General features: G+C 34.2%; 1 protein-coding gene across 1 annotated transcript; it reads right to left on the bottom strand.

The window, feature by feature from the left end:
- Positions 1–1,187: 1,187 nt before the first annotated feature.
- On the bottom strand, positions 1,188–1,664 carry LOC106875174 (uncharacterized). Its single transcript, XM_014923210.1, has one exon. It carries the CDS (start codon positions 1,662–1,664, stop codon positions 1,188–1,190), a length of 477 nt encoding a protein of 158 aa, XP_014778696.1.
- Positions 1,665–16,955: the final 15,291 nt, after the last annotated feature.

Here is a 16,955-nt window from a genome sequence, read left to right as displayed (position 1 = left end):
ACGCAGTGAGTAGCTTGTTCACTAGTTTGAACGTGCCTCAAACATATTCAGACTGATAATAACGTTAATATATGTATATATATATATATATATATATATATATATATATATATATATATATATATATATATATATATATATATATATATATAAATATATATATATATATATATATATAAATATATATATATATATATATAGTACAAAGAATATATATGCATGTATACACACATATATGTACATACTTACATCTACATGTGTATATAGATGCATATCAGAGTACAGGACGTTAGAAAAATGAACTACAGACGACGGAACGAACACATAGGAAAACAGATACCCACTTGGAATTATTCCTTCATCAGCTGCCTCTATTCTAACTAGACGTTTTGAAGATAAGGCATATATATATTTAGGAAGTTAGTTGTTATGTCTAGTCAGAAAATGACCATTGATTTCATGCCTATAACATGTAAAACCTAATGGTTACTCTCTGACTGGTCATAAAAAGTAATTTCCTAAAAAATACACTACTGCTCATTCTACAGTGTGCTCCTTCAGATATATGAACTATATATATGTGTGCGTGTGTGTGTGTGTGTGTGTGTGTGTATCACCTCCACCCCACTCCAGTCTACCTATGAACTAGTCTAGCTGACTCCTTTCCCCACCAGGGTTGCTGACCTTATATATATTACACACTTTCAAGAACTATAACCTTAACCTCAATGGCCAACATAGTCATTCTCCCATTTCATAGTTGGCCTCAGCAGACTTCAGCCACATCTCTGCTGTATTCTTGGGATATTCTTTTGTTTGTAAAATTACTTCTTGTCTGATGATTAGTCTTTTGTAATGGAGTAATCTTCTCATTCTTCTATTAAAAAGTTACATAAGAAACAGCTGCAACAAGCTCACAATTATCCATCGTATGTTATTCTTCATTTGATTATATATCCATATATATATATATACTAGCAATAGAACCTGTCATTAATTGGGTAATTGCTTTTACAGTTTATCGGAAGTCACATTAAAAGTATTATTATATGTATGTGTGTATTTTTAGAAGAGGAAACTACGTAATAATTGAAGTAGAAAAAAGATCAATATTTCTTTATGAACAATGTTTTTTTTTTATTTTGGGGTACATAAGTCTTTACTAGAAACAGGGAGGATATTTTGGGTCAATGAAGTTCTTGTACAATTAATCTTGTACCATTGCATAATTTTGGTTGAGACAAAATATGTAATAGCATAATAGGAGTCCCTTTTTTCATATGAAGATAATGAGGAGCTGTATCTGATGGTTGTAGTGAGTTAAAGAATTCGATGGGGTAGTTGACACTATCCTGATCATCAACAATACTGTCAACTGCATTATAAGTGAAGATTTCTGGATTTTTATTCAATAGCATATCATTAATGGTATGTAGAGGAACATTTTCTGGAACCAGGATAGCTCTGTCACTGATGTAATCTGTATTGATGTAATTATGAAGAAGATTAGGACAGGTTTCATGCATCAAATTATCAACGGAATCAATTGAATTATATATTGCATTGACTGTAAGAAACTGTTCTCCATCAGTTGGAACTCTCCCTTCACCAAGTTTCAAAAGCTGCTCTGCAAATAGTTCAGCTGACTGATCTCTTGAAAGCATCGATATCATATAATAATTGAAGTAGAAAAGAGATGAACTTCATACATGAACTTCTGTTTGTTTATTATATGACAATAGTGAGTTTTATTCTTTTATTATATTTATCAATACAGTAATGGCAATTATGTAATACAGTTCAATGAAATAGGTAATTTAGCCATTTTTTAATGTAATGATAGTAAGGGGAAATTAAGTTATTAAAGTATTTATGTTGCATTAAGAGTGAACATTTCTTTATAAGCAATGTTTTGGTTTTATTTCAGGGTGCATAAGCAAAAAGATTTGCATTTGCTCCCACACATGATGCTCAGACATAAAGTTGGCTATGTAAAAAGCATGGTTCTTGAAGTTGCAATCCAGCAACATAGTGTTTGGTTCTGACTTTTATTAATGCTCATGGCAAAGGAAACTCAGATAGGAAACTGTAATCATTTAAATTGGAATGAGACATTAGATGGTATAACTGGTATTTGAGGAATGAAGACGGTGTCACCGTTACCACAGCCAATGAGAATATCTGCCTCAATGCAGTTCCTCATAAGTTTGTGCACAATTAATCTTGTACCATTGCATAATTTTGGTTGAGACAAATTATGTAATAGCATAATAGGAGTCCCTTTTTTCAGATGAAGACAATCAGGAGCTGTATCAGGCAGTTCTAGTGAATTAAAAAATTCGATGGGTAGATAACACTATTCTGATCATCAACAACACTGTCAACTGCATTATAAGTGAATGTTTCTCTTGGAAGCTTATTCAGTAGCATGTTATTAATGCTATATACTGCAACATTTTTGGGAGCCAGGATAGCTTGCTCACAGATCCAATCTGTATTTTTGTAATTATGAAGAAGATTAGGAAAGATTTATGTGTGTGTGTGTGTGTGTTCTTTTAGTGAGGGAAAGAGAGAGAGAAAGAAAGAAAGAGAGACAAAGAGAGAAAGAAGGTGAGAAAGGAAGAGAGAGAGAAAAAGAGAAAGGAAGAGAGAGAAAGAGAGAAAGGAAGAGAGAGAGAGAAAGAAAGTGAGGAAAAATAGACAGATAGAGAAGAAAGAAAATCATAGTTAGATGGTGTCTAGTTTTAGTCTCACTTTGCAGGACAAAGAGACAGAATCTCTTTGAAGTAGCATGACAGAAAGACAGACAGGCAGACAGACAGAGAACATAGAGGCGGAGAGAGAATAGAGGAGACATAGAAAGAAAATAACAGAGAGATGGTGTCTGGTTTTAGTTTCACTTTGTGGGACAAACAGCCAAATAGAAAGAATCTTTCTCTTTCACTGATATCACATACTTAACATATCTGCATCGTTTAAACATCAGGTACTGCAACTGCTCATCTCAGAAAGATCCCTTTGGAAAACAGTATTTTTTAACCACATTTAAGCAACATGCAATTTAAGTATGCTATTTTATACTGTTTACATTATAAGCCTCTTTCTAAACATAATTTGAATATATAGGTGCAGGCATGGCTGTGTGGCAAGAAGTTTGCTTCCAAACCACATGGCACCTTGGATAAGTGTATGCTACTATAGCATCAGGTTAACCAAAGCCTTGGAAGTGGACTTTTGAGAGAGCAACTAAAAGAAGCCCATAAAATATATGTGTATATGTGTGTATACACATACATACACAGACTACTCGCACAAACACAAACACACACACACAGTTAACACCACACATACAAATGCTACCATACATACACATGCTATCAGACACACACACACACAGTTACCACCAAATGCACACACACACACACACACATATAATTACTGCCACACACACAAACACTACCGTATATACATATGCTATCACGCAAACACACATACTAACCATCTTCACACTCCTCTGTCTCAGAAAGCACTTTCACTTTCTCTTTCTACTTTCAGTCACTAGAGGACATGTAACCACACGTGGACTGTTGGTGACTTTTCCTCCTTCATTCTTCTTTCCATTTGGACTTACCTGTTTTTCCTGTTTCCAATGAAGAGTTATGCTCAAAACAAAACAACAACACTCTTCTTTCTCCAAGCATTATATTAATACATTGCTTGTGTTATGTCCACACGTTTTGTTTTTTGTTTTTCTTTTTTTCTGTTTTTTGAATTGACAATATATATATACATCAAAATAAGGATATCAAGTAGTGATGTAGTACAACCATTTCAAGTGGCTCCATTTAATTGAACAAGACAATCATTACATCAATTTAAATGTAGTGCCATCTTCAGCTGCACAAATAAATAAATAGAATTTTAACCAGTAGGACATATTGATATAATTTTTCTCAAATATTTTAACAGAGCAAGAAGATGGTAGAAATTCATGTTGTCACTATTGTAGCCAAAAATAGACTACACTTCCAAGAATCGCATGAAGCCTATTGGGGTCATAATGTTGTAAGGGATTATAATTCATTTCTAATTCATTTATCTCCCTATCAACCATTAAATCTAAGACTAGAAGACTGTGTCTATTTTGAATAAAGGACAAGAGTGAGTTGACAGCTCATGGCTAGGTATGGTCATAAATATTATCATATATATTCCTTTCCCTCAGGGAGGAAAGAAGACATTAGGAGTAGTCAATTGAATATAAGTAACTGTCTATAACATGTATATATATACATATATGCATGTGTCTTTGCTTTTGTATTTGTCCTTCCTACCATCACCACCTCTTCTGAACTGGTGTTGGCAGTTTACCAAAATAGACTGATAGAATAAGTACCAAGCTTAAAAAAAAAACCAATAAATACTGGAGTTTATTTATTCAACTAAATTTCTTGAATGTGATGCCATTACATGGCTGTAGTCTAATGACTGAAACAAGAAGAAAATAAAAGGTAAAAGATATATATATGTGTAAGGAATTGTTTATGATTACTTATGTGTGGCTGTCCTCTATGATTTGACATTAGGAAAACATCTCCTCCAGCTGGTTTATTCAGTGAGCTTCTTATGACAGTGAGGTTTTTATGACAAGTGGGAGATAACTCCTGCCACCCTGGCTTTAAGACAACCAGACAATGTGGTTTTGATCTATATTGGATCTCCTCAGTGGTAGGTACTCGTTGCCAGGCATAGCAGCATTTTACTACACTTGCAATATATAGAAAACACAGTCTCATGCAATCACTGATTTTGTAACTAGGAAACTGGTCAGTTAGAAAATCTTTGTTCGAGATAGAAGCAATATACGAACCCAAAAGTATTGCTTATGTCTACTTTAATATAACTCTCTTCTAAGAGACAGTCTTTGATGTTTCTTAGAATGTGGCTGTACTCTTTGAGTACAGCCACATTAAATTGGCTATAAACAATGCTTTTCAGTTCTTATATAGCTTCTATCTCAAAGATTTTATAATAGATATATATGGTGTGTGGGTGTTTTTGTGTATGAATGTGCGTGTGTGTGTGTGTGTGTGAGTGTATAATTATTAATATACACATGTATATATATACATATATATATATATATATATATATATATATATATATATGTATGTATACGCACATACATCTACACACACACACACACACACGTATATATATATATATATATATATATATATATATATGTGTGTGTAAATATATAAAAATAAAAAGATAAAGAGAGCAATGGTAAGGTTGGAGAAGTATTTTATGGATAGAGTCTTACAGCTGTTTCTAGGAAGATCCAGTACTTCCCTTCATCCAATACCCTCCTCAACCTTATGTATATATATATATATATATATATATATTAGGTTGTCACAAACAAATGAAATTTTGTATTTGAGAGGTAACAATAAAATGTTTCAGAAGTGTTTGAGAACTGATTTATTTAATCAAAGTATGATCCATGTTCATTTATAACCTTTACCCAACATTTCTCAAAGTGATATATTCCACCTTAGAAAAAATTTCATTGTTTGCTGTGATAAACTGCCCGAATGCTTCAATTACCTCTTCTCTATTTAAGAATGTTTTATTGCATATGAAAAGTTGAAAATGCTTAAATAAATGATAATAATTAGGGGAGATATCAGAGGAATAGGGAAGATGTTGCAAAATCTTATAATTCAGGCTTTACAACTTTTGGACCATAGCTTGAGAAGTGTGAGAACGTGCATTGTCATAGAGCAAAATTGGGCCATCTCTATTCACTAGTTTGGGTTGCTTCTTTTTCAAATTCTCATGCATACAATCAATTTCCTGGCAATACAATGTTGTTGTTACTGTGTTTCCTTGTTGCTAAAATGAATAATTAATAACCTCCTTCACAGACCACCATACAGTGACTACTAACCTTTTGGAGTGCAATGGTGGTTTTGGGTAGTGTTTAGGTGACTCTCCTGCATCTAATCACTGTCCTGTTCTCCTGTTGTTGTCAAAGAGTATCCATTTCTCATCACATGTAATGAGATCTGGACTTCTTAGAGTTCTGGACTTTTGGAATTCTGCTGTCACAGTCTTCAGATTTTAGCTCTTGCATGTAATGAGGATTCAATGGACGAAAATTCAATTCTTTACATAACAATGTATGTATCGTGTGTCTTGTCAGTCCACTTTCATGAGTTGATGTGTTGATTTTTGCAGGCTGTGGTTAAACATTTCCTGCACTGTTGCTACATTCTACACTGTTGCTACATTCTACACTGATTGGGAGGTAGTCGGAAGGCCACTCCTTCTTGCATCGTTTACAGAGCCAGTGGTCATCAGCTTTGCATGATAACTTTTAATTGTCTCTGGATGTAGTGTTGCATGCTTACCTTTCTATGCATGCCACCATCAATGAAACAAAACAATGGAATTCCACACTTCATAACGTGCTGCTATCTTAGCTTGCTCCTGAACAGTCAAGCGACTGGCCATCGAGAAAGAAGAAATAAGAAAATAAGAAATCCCCATTAGTGTTGTCTGTTTCAAAAATGTTATCATCATGACTTCAGTGATACTAAAAATTCTATAAGTAATTTCTAATACCTAGTTACTTTCCACCTGCCCTGTATATATATAAGTCAATAATCTAATATAATATATAAATTAAAAACGTAAAAATAAAAACAAAACACAAAGTATTCTGCGGTGCACGTGTTTCAAGCTTTATAGTTGTTGCATCATTATTGGTATATAATTGATAGTATAAAGCTATCTTCAGCCGCAAATATATTCTTTCCCAAGAATTATATCACAAAGAAGAAATTAAAAGAGGGAGAAACATGAGAGATAAAAGGTGAGAGTCCACTTGGTATATATATATATATATATATATATATATATATATATATATATATATATATATATATATATATATGTGTATATATATAAACATGCATATATGGGTACAGGATGTCACTAAAGGTGCAAATAACATACACATGAGAGATATGAGATGTGGGCAGTAATTACAGGACAAAAACAGGTGAAATATGTAAACAAGAAAAAAATGGAAAACAGGACCCTTCACTAGAAAAGGACCTTTCATCAGTTGTTGGCTGTCTATCTATTCCCCATTTCGGAGGTTTGAAACAACAATATGAGTCTTCAAAGACATTTGCTCCCATAAATTCTAAAATAAAATTTAGGATTTATGGAGAGTCAAAGTTGGGAACAGAAAAATAACAGTGGAGACATTCAAGGAAACTGAACGTTAATCCAGAACGAAAGGAGAATAGTGAACGCTGGGAGAGACATTTTTTGAAAAGAGAAAAGATGGTAGAGAGAGAAAAAACGTCCAGTCGTTTAGACATCCAAGCAGGAAAAGAAAGATTGTCACATGAGGAAAAGAAGGATGGACGATGGTCACGTGTGAGCAATGAGAGAGAGAGAAAGGGAAAGAGGGGAGAGCGAGAGAGACAAAGTGACAGATAGAGAATGGTGAAGGAAGGAGGTGGAGAAAGGGAATTAGAGAAGAGTGGAGGAAGAAGTAAGCAAAGACGTAAAGAAGAAAACAGTACAGAGTTGAGAGTCACACAAATATGGGTGAAGAGAGCTTAGTTGAGAATGGATGGGTCACGTTCAATTAAATAAATAAATAATATAATCTATATCTATAAAAGAGAGTTTGTGTGTGTGTGTGTGTGTGTGTGTGTGTGTGTGTGTGTGTGCAAATGTTCCTTATGCATTTCAAAACTGAGTTGCCGATTTTAACATATGGTTTATCCAAAGATTCAGTACTATTTCCACTACCAACTAAACTTCATTTTCATTGACATATTTGCATTACAAAAATTTAAAATTATAATCTTTTCCATTAGTGAACTATCGTAAATATTTTCTATGCTGACGTCACATTTTCAATATGAGTGTATACCTTAAAAGACATCCATCAACATGACACACAACTTCACTCTCTCTCTCTCTCTCTCTCTCTCTCTCTCTCTCTCTCTTTCTTTCTCTCACTCTTGCACATGCACACACACACACACACACGTCCATTTCATATACACATACATACATCTTTCACTTTCTCATTTCTTTCACTTTCTGCTCTCTCTCTCTCTCTCTCTCTCTCCTTTTCTTCACTTTCTCTTTTCTTTCAATTTCTGCTCTCTTCAAAGCATAAAGAAATTAATTATTATGGAATGACCGAATGAAATGCAGAATGAGAAAAAAGACAGAGAAACAAGAGAAAGAAATAGAGACAGAAAACAAGTTTCTATAGAAGTTGAAAGACGGATAGCGGGTGAGAGACAGACACTGATGTTTCATACCCTATGTATCTTCTATAGCTGATAGTGAAAGAAAGCCTGCACAAAAAGTGAGGGAAAGCAGGAGAGAAGGGGATGCCGAGAACCCCAGAAATGAGGTCATGTCGTACAATTTTAAGGTCATTTTCACTTTCATTCCATGTTTCACACATGCATAGAATTAGGCATTATCTTTCTCTTTCAGTTTTTCATTGTAAAGCACGAAGACCTTCTGCTCTTAACATATTACAACTTCACTACATTTCCTTCTTTTGAAATTAAGAAAGGTATGCAAAAATAACTTCCTTTGGCACACACAGAGTTAAAGTTCTGTATGAATTGCTGTGCAGTAAATTACAGCTCAAATCCCATGGAAATTATCTTTTCCTATTCTGTCATTCCTGTTTGTGATGAGTATATTTCAAAACCTGATCTATTTAAACTTACAAGGAAGTTATTTCAGAAATCCTGTCCTTTACCTGTTGTTTCTAGCATGTCCGACATGACATTTGCATACATCCCACCTTATTTCTTTCCTCAATTTCTCACATTCCTATGTTTTCCACACAGGAGATTTGCATTTCACCCAAATGCAAGTAGCTAATGGGTGGCTGAGGCAGGGGAAGAGGCATTCAGTATTTTCAGAAAATTAAAATTTTCTTACGCTGCTTCATATTGATGTACAGGCACCATTTTTCATCGCCGGTAGTGATTCGGTAAAGAAATCATTGCTTGTGTCCATGAGTTGAGCGGTGATGAGCAAGCAAACCAGCGGAGATTGTGGCTTGTTGATTTTTGTTGCTGTCACTTAAAGCATGCAGAACCCATGCTCCATACTGCTGAACCCTTCTCTTGTCTTTTGATGAGAATTTTCGTGCAAATGTTGGTTTAATCACTATTCATCAAACTCAACTGGATGGCCAGAATGAGGTGCGTCTTTGAGGTCAACATTTTCATTTTTGAACTTGGCATACCAATCATGAGTGGTTCTTTCAGCTATGTCACCCTATCCATACACAGCAGAAATGTCACAAGCAGCTTTTGCAGCCTTAGAAACTTGATTAAATGCAAAATGAAGGTGTTGAAAATGCTCGTTTTTCTTAACTTGACATTCCATTTTAATTATCTGAAAATAAACAAAAATTAACTAAAATTAACTAGAAAAAAAACAAAATAGATTCCAAAATGATTCAAAAATAAAATTCTTGAAAAAAATAGATTCCAAAATTTAAAAATGCAATAAATTCCAAAAATTAAAAAAAGACGGCGGGGACTTAGTTGCCAACCCAATATATGTATATGTATATATATTTATATATATGCATATGTATATATACATATATATATATATGCATATGTAAATCCAAAGCCTCTGCCAGGGGTGTAGCCAGCCCACTTATGCATACCTTTCCTTCATTGGACACTAAACTCCACTTACGAAGACCTGTTGAGGTAAGTGAAATCGAACTAAATTCGACGACTGGCACCCATGCCAATGTCGTCTCCTTCATTGCACACACTACTTGGCTTGCGAAGACCTGTTGGGGCAAACGAAAGTGAAATCGTGATGGCACCTGTGCCTAGCGTCACCTTCCTGGCACTTGTGCCAGTGGCATGTGTAAAGACATTCGAGCAAGATCGTTGCCAGTGCCGCTGGACTGGCTCCTGTGCAGGTAGCACGTAAAATACACCATTTTGAGCGTGGCCATTGCCAGTCCCGCTTGAATGGCCTTCGTGCCGGTGGCACGTAAAAGCACCCACTACATGCTCAGAGTGGTTGGCGTTGGGAAGGGCATCCAGCTGTAGAAACTCTGCCAAATCAGATTGGAGCCTCGTGTTGCCATCTGGTTTCACCAGTCCTCAGTCAAATCATCCAACCCATGCTAGCATGGAAAGCAGACATTAAACGATGATGATGATGATGATATATATATATATATATATATAGATGAAGACAGAAACATATAGAGTTCAAGGAATCCAATACAGTTCAGTTCTTCTTTTATACCAATTACAGAACTTTGGTAAAACAAATGTGGATAGCATCAGTATCATAAGAACTAAAATGCTTAAATGAAATGAGGACAATGTGTTTAATACTGCTGCTAGCATTGTTTGTGTCACGGAAATCATTGTTGACCACAATATACTTCCAAAGAAATGTATATCACAAACAAAATTTATTGTTAGGTATTTATATACACTTTGGAGCAACAGCAAAAAAAAACAAAAAAAACTGAATGGATAGTAAACATGAAACAATGGAAGAATGAAAGGCTTTGAAGGAAAATAAAGGCAATAATATTTCATTCGGGAGAGATCAGAGGAAGTAGTAGTAGTAGTAGTAGTAGTAGTAGCAGTGGTAGCAGCGGTAGCAGCAGCAGCAGCAGCAGCAGCAGCAGCAGTAGTAGTAGTAGTAGTAGTAGTAGTAGCTGTAGCAGTAGTGGTGATGGTGGTGACGGTGGTCCTGCCACCACTGACTGGGGCGAATGAAGTTAGTCAAACTGGTAATATTACAGCTTGTTTATTAAAAAATTATTTTTACACCTCGTTGAATGCTACAAATCAATAACAAAAATTCTTCCCCTAGGTATTAAATGTATCTATATGCAAAACTATTTGTGTGTATATTAACATATATACATTGTAGCTATGAATTTATATATTTGTATATACAAAATGAGAGAAAAAGAGAGTGAGGGAGATACATATGCACAATGTGCACTTAAATGCACACCCTGTGTAAATATACAATGCATACACACACACACATATATATATCATGTTTATATATACCTATATATAATGTATATATGGGTGTGTGAAGGCACACGGCTCAGTGGTTTGAGTGGCAGGCTCTCAATCATAAGTTAGTGAGTTTGACTCCCAAACCGGGTTGTATGTTGTGTTCTTGAGCAAGACACTTTGTTTCACATTGCTCCAGTTCACTCAGCTGTAGAAATGAGTTGCGACGTCACTGGTGCCAAGTTGTATTAGCCATTGCCTTTCCCTTGGACAACATTGGTGGTGTGGAGAGGGGAGGCTGGTATGTATAGGCGCCTGCTGGTCCAGACATGTACCTCAGAGGGGAACACTTCTGGGAGCAATCCGATGGTCATTCATGACCAAAGAGGGGACTTTACTCTTTCTCCTTTATCTTTTATACATACATATATATATATATATATATATATATATATATATATATATATATATATATATATATATATATATTTTGTTGTTGTTGGCACTCCGTTGCTTACAACGTCGAGGGTTCCAGTTGATCCGATCAACGGAACACCCTGCTCATGAAATTAACGTGCAAGTGGCTGAGCACTCCACAGACACGTATACCTTAATGTAGTTCTCGGGGATATTTACCGTGAGACAGTGTGACAAGGCTTACCCTTTGAATTACAAGTACAACAGAAACAGGAAGTAAGAGTGAGAGAAAGTTGTGGTGAAAGAGTACAGCAGGGTTCGCCACCACCCTCTGCCGGAGCCTCGTGGAGCTTTAGGTGTTTTAGCTCAATAAACACTCACAACGTCTGGTCTGGGAATCAAAACCGCGATCCTATGACCGCGAGTCCGCTGCCCTGAGCACTGGGCCATTGCGCCTCCACTCATATATATATATATATATATATATATATATATATATATATATATATATATATATATATATATATATGCGAGTAAAAATAAATACAAAAGAGGTGGTTTTTTTGTATGATTGTGTATAGAGGAATATATTATTTTGTTTAAAAGAGTTCCAACACTGTCTGTTTTTTATGTTTTATTTATATTCCTGCAGAACCAATGTGGGGTATAGAATATGGAATATACAATATATAATATAATATACAATATATAATATAAAATAAAATAAAATAAAATAAAAATGGATGGCACCATGAAAGAAAGTATTGAATGTAGATGAAATATTGAGTGTTCAATATAAAGGATCAAATATATAAATATATAAATATAAATATATAAAGGCGACTTGAGTTTCAGGGCTAGTTCCCTTCGTCTTGGCCGGTATGACAGACTTTAACAGACCTGTTAAAGTGACAAAGGCACTAATCAGTACCAGTATTGCTAGAAATAAGAATCTCTATCTTAATGACTGACAAGAATGCTTCTGTGGCTATTGAGTTGTTTTGACTCTTATTTCTAGCAATACTGGTGCCCTTTCTAGCAATAATATTGTACTTTGTTACTTTAGTGATGTATATATTTCTGCCATTAGGTTGTAAAATTAGCCACCCATATTATTTGCTTGTGTGTGTGTGCATGTATATATATACACCTATATATAATGTACATTGCATGCGCGCGCGCGCGCGCGTGTGTGTGTGTGTGTGTGTGTGTGTGTGTGTGTATTTGCTGAAGCTCGAAAGTCTTCACAAACAATTACTCAGTTTCATGTGATTGATCATCAAACAGCTGTGAATATTTTGAAAAATATGATGCTCTATAAATGTTTATAAATGGTGCAGTGATAATTATTTAGTAACTCTTCAGCAAAATATTCAAAGCTGATTGGACAGAGTGTTATTACTTTAAAAAAACATAACTGCAGTCTTTTGAGTGCAAACAATTGAATGCTGACAAAAAAATACCACCATTGAAAAAACAAGGTGAAATTTAATTAAAAACTGAATAACATAAATTGCCTATATATGTGGAAATCAGAATAATAATTACAAGGGCTAAAAAAGCCCTTTCAGATATCAAGCTTTAGAGAAAATATGTAATAAAAACACAGCAATTTTAATCTGCGAATTGCACTTTGTGGAAATTTTCCATTGTGCAAAGCTTGATCTGGCTTCCTTTATTACTTCTAATGGATTAAATCTATAAAGAAATGAAAATTGAGTTACCAGCTTTTAAAAAGTGTATACATTTTATTGAGACACCCTGTATGTATGTGCATGCATGTGAGCATGCGCATGTGTGTATCTGTGTGTGTAAGTGTGCTTGTGTGTGTGTAAGGAAAATTGATTCAGTCATCGGGTGTTGAATAGGAACGCTTTGCAATATTGGTTCTACATATATACATATATATAGTCATATATATATATAAACATAATTAAGGGACCAGCAACAGTTGCTTCACCACATACCGAAGTTCAGAAATAGCAGCTAAAGTGCTAAAACTCCAACAGATAGCAATACTTCTAACTCACAAAGGAAAAACAAGGAGAAAAAACAACGAAACTAACCAGTCGTGTATACACACACACACACACACACACACACACACACACACACACACACACACACACACACACACACACACACACACACACACATATATATATATATAAATAAATAATACAAAATGGGACAAGAATGCAAAACATCCAGACAGTTAGGTGATACAAGAAAGGGACAACAAAACATCCAGATAGACGATACAAAGAAAACAAGGACAGGTCATTTTGAGTTTTCTTTCCTCAGTCGAGTTCCAGATTATCTTGGCAATTTCGGCTGGTTATTCTCGATATTGCTCCAATCTATCCGGCCCCAAGGAAAAACTAAGCTAAGAGCATTAGATTCCTTGGAAGAAAGCAGCGAATGTATACAAAAACAAGGATGAAAAAAACGAACAATGTTACACAAATACAATAAAAATAAAAACTGGACATAACAACAGATGTCTTTCAACTAAGGACAAATTAAATTAAGCTGGAGTGTGTATATATTTATATGTGTGTGTGTGTGTGTGTGTGTGTGTGTGTGTGTGTGTGTGTGTGTGTGTGTGTGTGTGTGTGTGTGCATGTCTGTGTTTATATACATGTATGCATGTATACCAAAGGGAACCACTTTAAGCTAATTATTTCTGAAAGTTGCAAGGTAACCTTACTAATAGTGATGCCACAAAATAGAAAAATAATCAATACATTCTGTAAAGTGGTTGGCATTAGGAAAGCCATCCATCTGAAGAAACCATATCACAACCAACATTTCTTCAACTCATCAGATATATATATATATATATATATATATATATATATATATATATATATATATATATATACACATATGTATATTTGAAAAATACAAAATGGGACAAGAACAGAAAACATCCAGACAGTTAGGTGATACGAAAAAGGGACAACAAAACATCGAGAGAAGAGAGACAATACAAAGAAAACAAGAATGGGTCATTCAGAATTCTTTCCTCAGTCGAGTTCCAGATTATTTTTGCAATTATGGCTGGGTATACTCGAGCTTGCTCCAATCTGGCCAGCCCCAAGCAAAAACTAAACAAATAGCTTTAGATTCCTTGGAAGAAAGCAGCAAATGGATATGAAAACAAGGATGGGAAAAAAACGAAGAATGTTACACACGATATATATATATATATATATATATATATATATATATTGAGGGTGGATGGATGGATGGGTGGATAGATAAAGATGTAGATATACTAATGCTTGTTTTATGTTCACTTACAATAAAAACACTTTTGCATTAATCTCAAGGACTCCTCCATATCTTTCTAGAGTACAAATTTATTTTCCTTTAACAAGAATAGTATTCACAATGACTGAAGTTCTAGCTAGCTAAGCCATCATCATATATATGTGTGTGTGTGTATATATATATATATATATATATATATATATATATACACACACACACACACACACACACACATACTCACATATATACATATATACATATTGGATCATCCCATAAATAATGCGATTTGTTATACTTCTTTTATTTTTTTCAAAATTAAGATAAACAAAGTTCTTTTTAAATCTAAAGTATACTCTCCTTAATTTTCTACAATACTCTTCCGTCTATCTGGTAGTCTTGCAAGGACCCCCTTCCAAATTTCACTTGTCTGTGAGGAAAAATACTTCTCCAGTACTCTTCTGACCTCGTCTACAGAATTCATATTTTTTCCATTCAAATGATTTTGAAGACTGCATAATGAATGATAATCAAATGAGGTAATGTCTGGTGAATATGATGGATGAATATTGTTTCCCATTGAAACTGCTCCAGCTTTTGAAATGTCATCCTTGGTGTATGTGGCTGAGCATTATCCTATTGGAAGAACATCTTTTTCTTGAAACCAAAGATGGTCATTTTCTTTCTAGCACTGACTTAAGCCTCTCAAGCTGCTTGCAGTAGATCTCCTTTATTGTTTGGTTTGGGTTTAAAAGTTCAAAGTAGACTAAATCTTTCATATTCCACCAAACAGATAACAACACCTTTTGTGGGTGAAGCTCTTCTTTAGCCTGGGGTACCAGTGTTTCTCCTTTCCCTATCCAGTATCTTCGGCACTTGACACTTTTATAGAGAACCCATTTCTCATCATCAGTCTTTATTCAGTCCAAAAAAGATTCATCCGTGAGACATGACAGCAAAGACGAACACACATTCACTCACTACATGTGATTAGACTCGGAAAGTATGTGAGGAACCCATTGACCCAATTTGCTGACTTTTCCAATGGCACACAGGTGTCGATGAATGACCAAATCCAAGTTTCTTTGCTATTTCCTCAACAGTTACGATAGGATTTTGTTCCACCAGGGTTTTGCAGGACATCCTCGTCAAGCTCTTCAGATCTTCCAGAATGAGGCTCATCTTCTAGGCTGTAGTTTCCAGCTTAGAATTTCTGGAACCACCATTGGCACTGGCTAACGTTTATTGTCTGATCCCCATATACTGCATTAATATTCCTTGCACTTTCCATTATGTTGTTGCCTTTATTGAACTCATAAGCAAAACATGCCAAATATGCTTCTTTGTCCCTTCCATTATAGCTTTGAAAAAATAACTGTTAATATTGAACTGCACTCTTCAAAACTTGCACTAAGAATAAAACAAAAGTAAAATTACTTCTTGTTTTATAGCAAGTTGATGCAGGTTTATTCCATCACCCTCTGACCTTTAGTTCATGCAACTGAAAAAACTGCATTATTCATGGGATATATAGATGTGTGTGTGTGTGTATGCATATGTATAAATATATATATGTATATGTGTGTGTATATGTATATATATATATATATAAAATATATAGTTTTAGGGAAAATAACCAATTTTCAAGAACTCATCGATGAAAATCCACTATCACATATAGTTTGAATTACGGAAAAATTTGGATAAGTACTGTTTTCACTTTGCTAAAGATTTTCTACTATTTGAAAATAATATGTATTCTTGTTTTTATACTATTCATTTGGTTCTTTATAGATTATTTTAATAGATAACTTATTTAACACTAAATTATTTAGAAGTTATAGTTTCATTTCAACATAATATTAGAACTTCGATTGGAATAGTGTTGATATATTTTCGATTATTTTTGATTAATATTATTTGATTAATTATTAATCTTTATAGTTTATAATATCGTTAAAGTTTTTTTTTAAAATCAAAACTTTGTATATATATATAAAGTTTAACCTTTTATTCTTAATAATTTTTTCTTTCCTAATTTTTTCATTCATAATTTTTTCCATTCATAATTTTTTCATTCATATTTTTTATTATTACGTTTGTAGAAATAAATAATCTTGTATTTTTCTATTATTCAATTGATCTTTAATTATAATTAAATAAACGTCTTTAGCTTTAAAT

The sequence above is a fragment of the Octopus bimaculoides genome, chromosome 3, assembly GCF_046866305.1.
Source record: "Octopus bimaculoides isolate indiv1 chromosome 3, ASM4686630v1, whole genome shotgun sequence".
Taxonomy (NCBI): Eukaryota; Metazoa; Mollusca; class Cephalopoda; order Octopoda; family Octopodidae; genus Octopus; species Octopus bimaculoides.
Note: the sequence above shows the minus strand (reverse complement) of the source record. Positions and strands in the feature narration are given on the sequence as shown.

What these genes read in the sequence shown, in the direction of transcription:
- LOC106875174 (XM_014923210.1), bottom strand. Translation starts at nt 1,664, where the DNA reads ATGCTTTCAAGAGATCAGTCAGCTGAACTATTTGCAGAGCAGCTTTTG.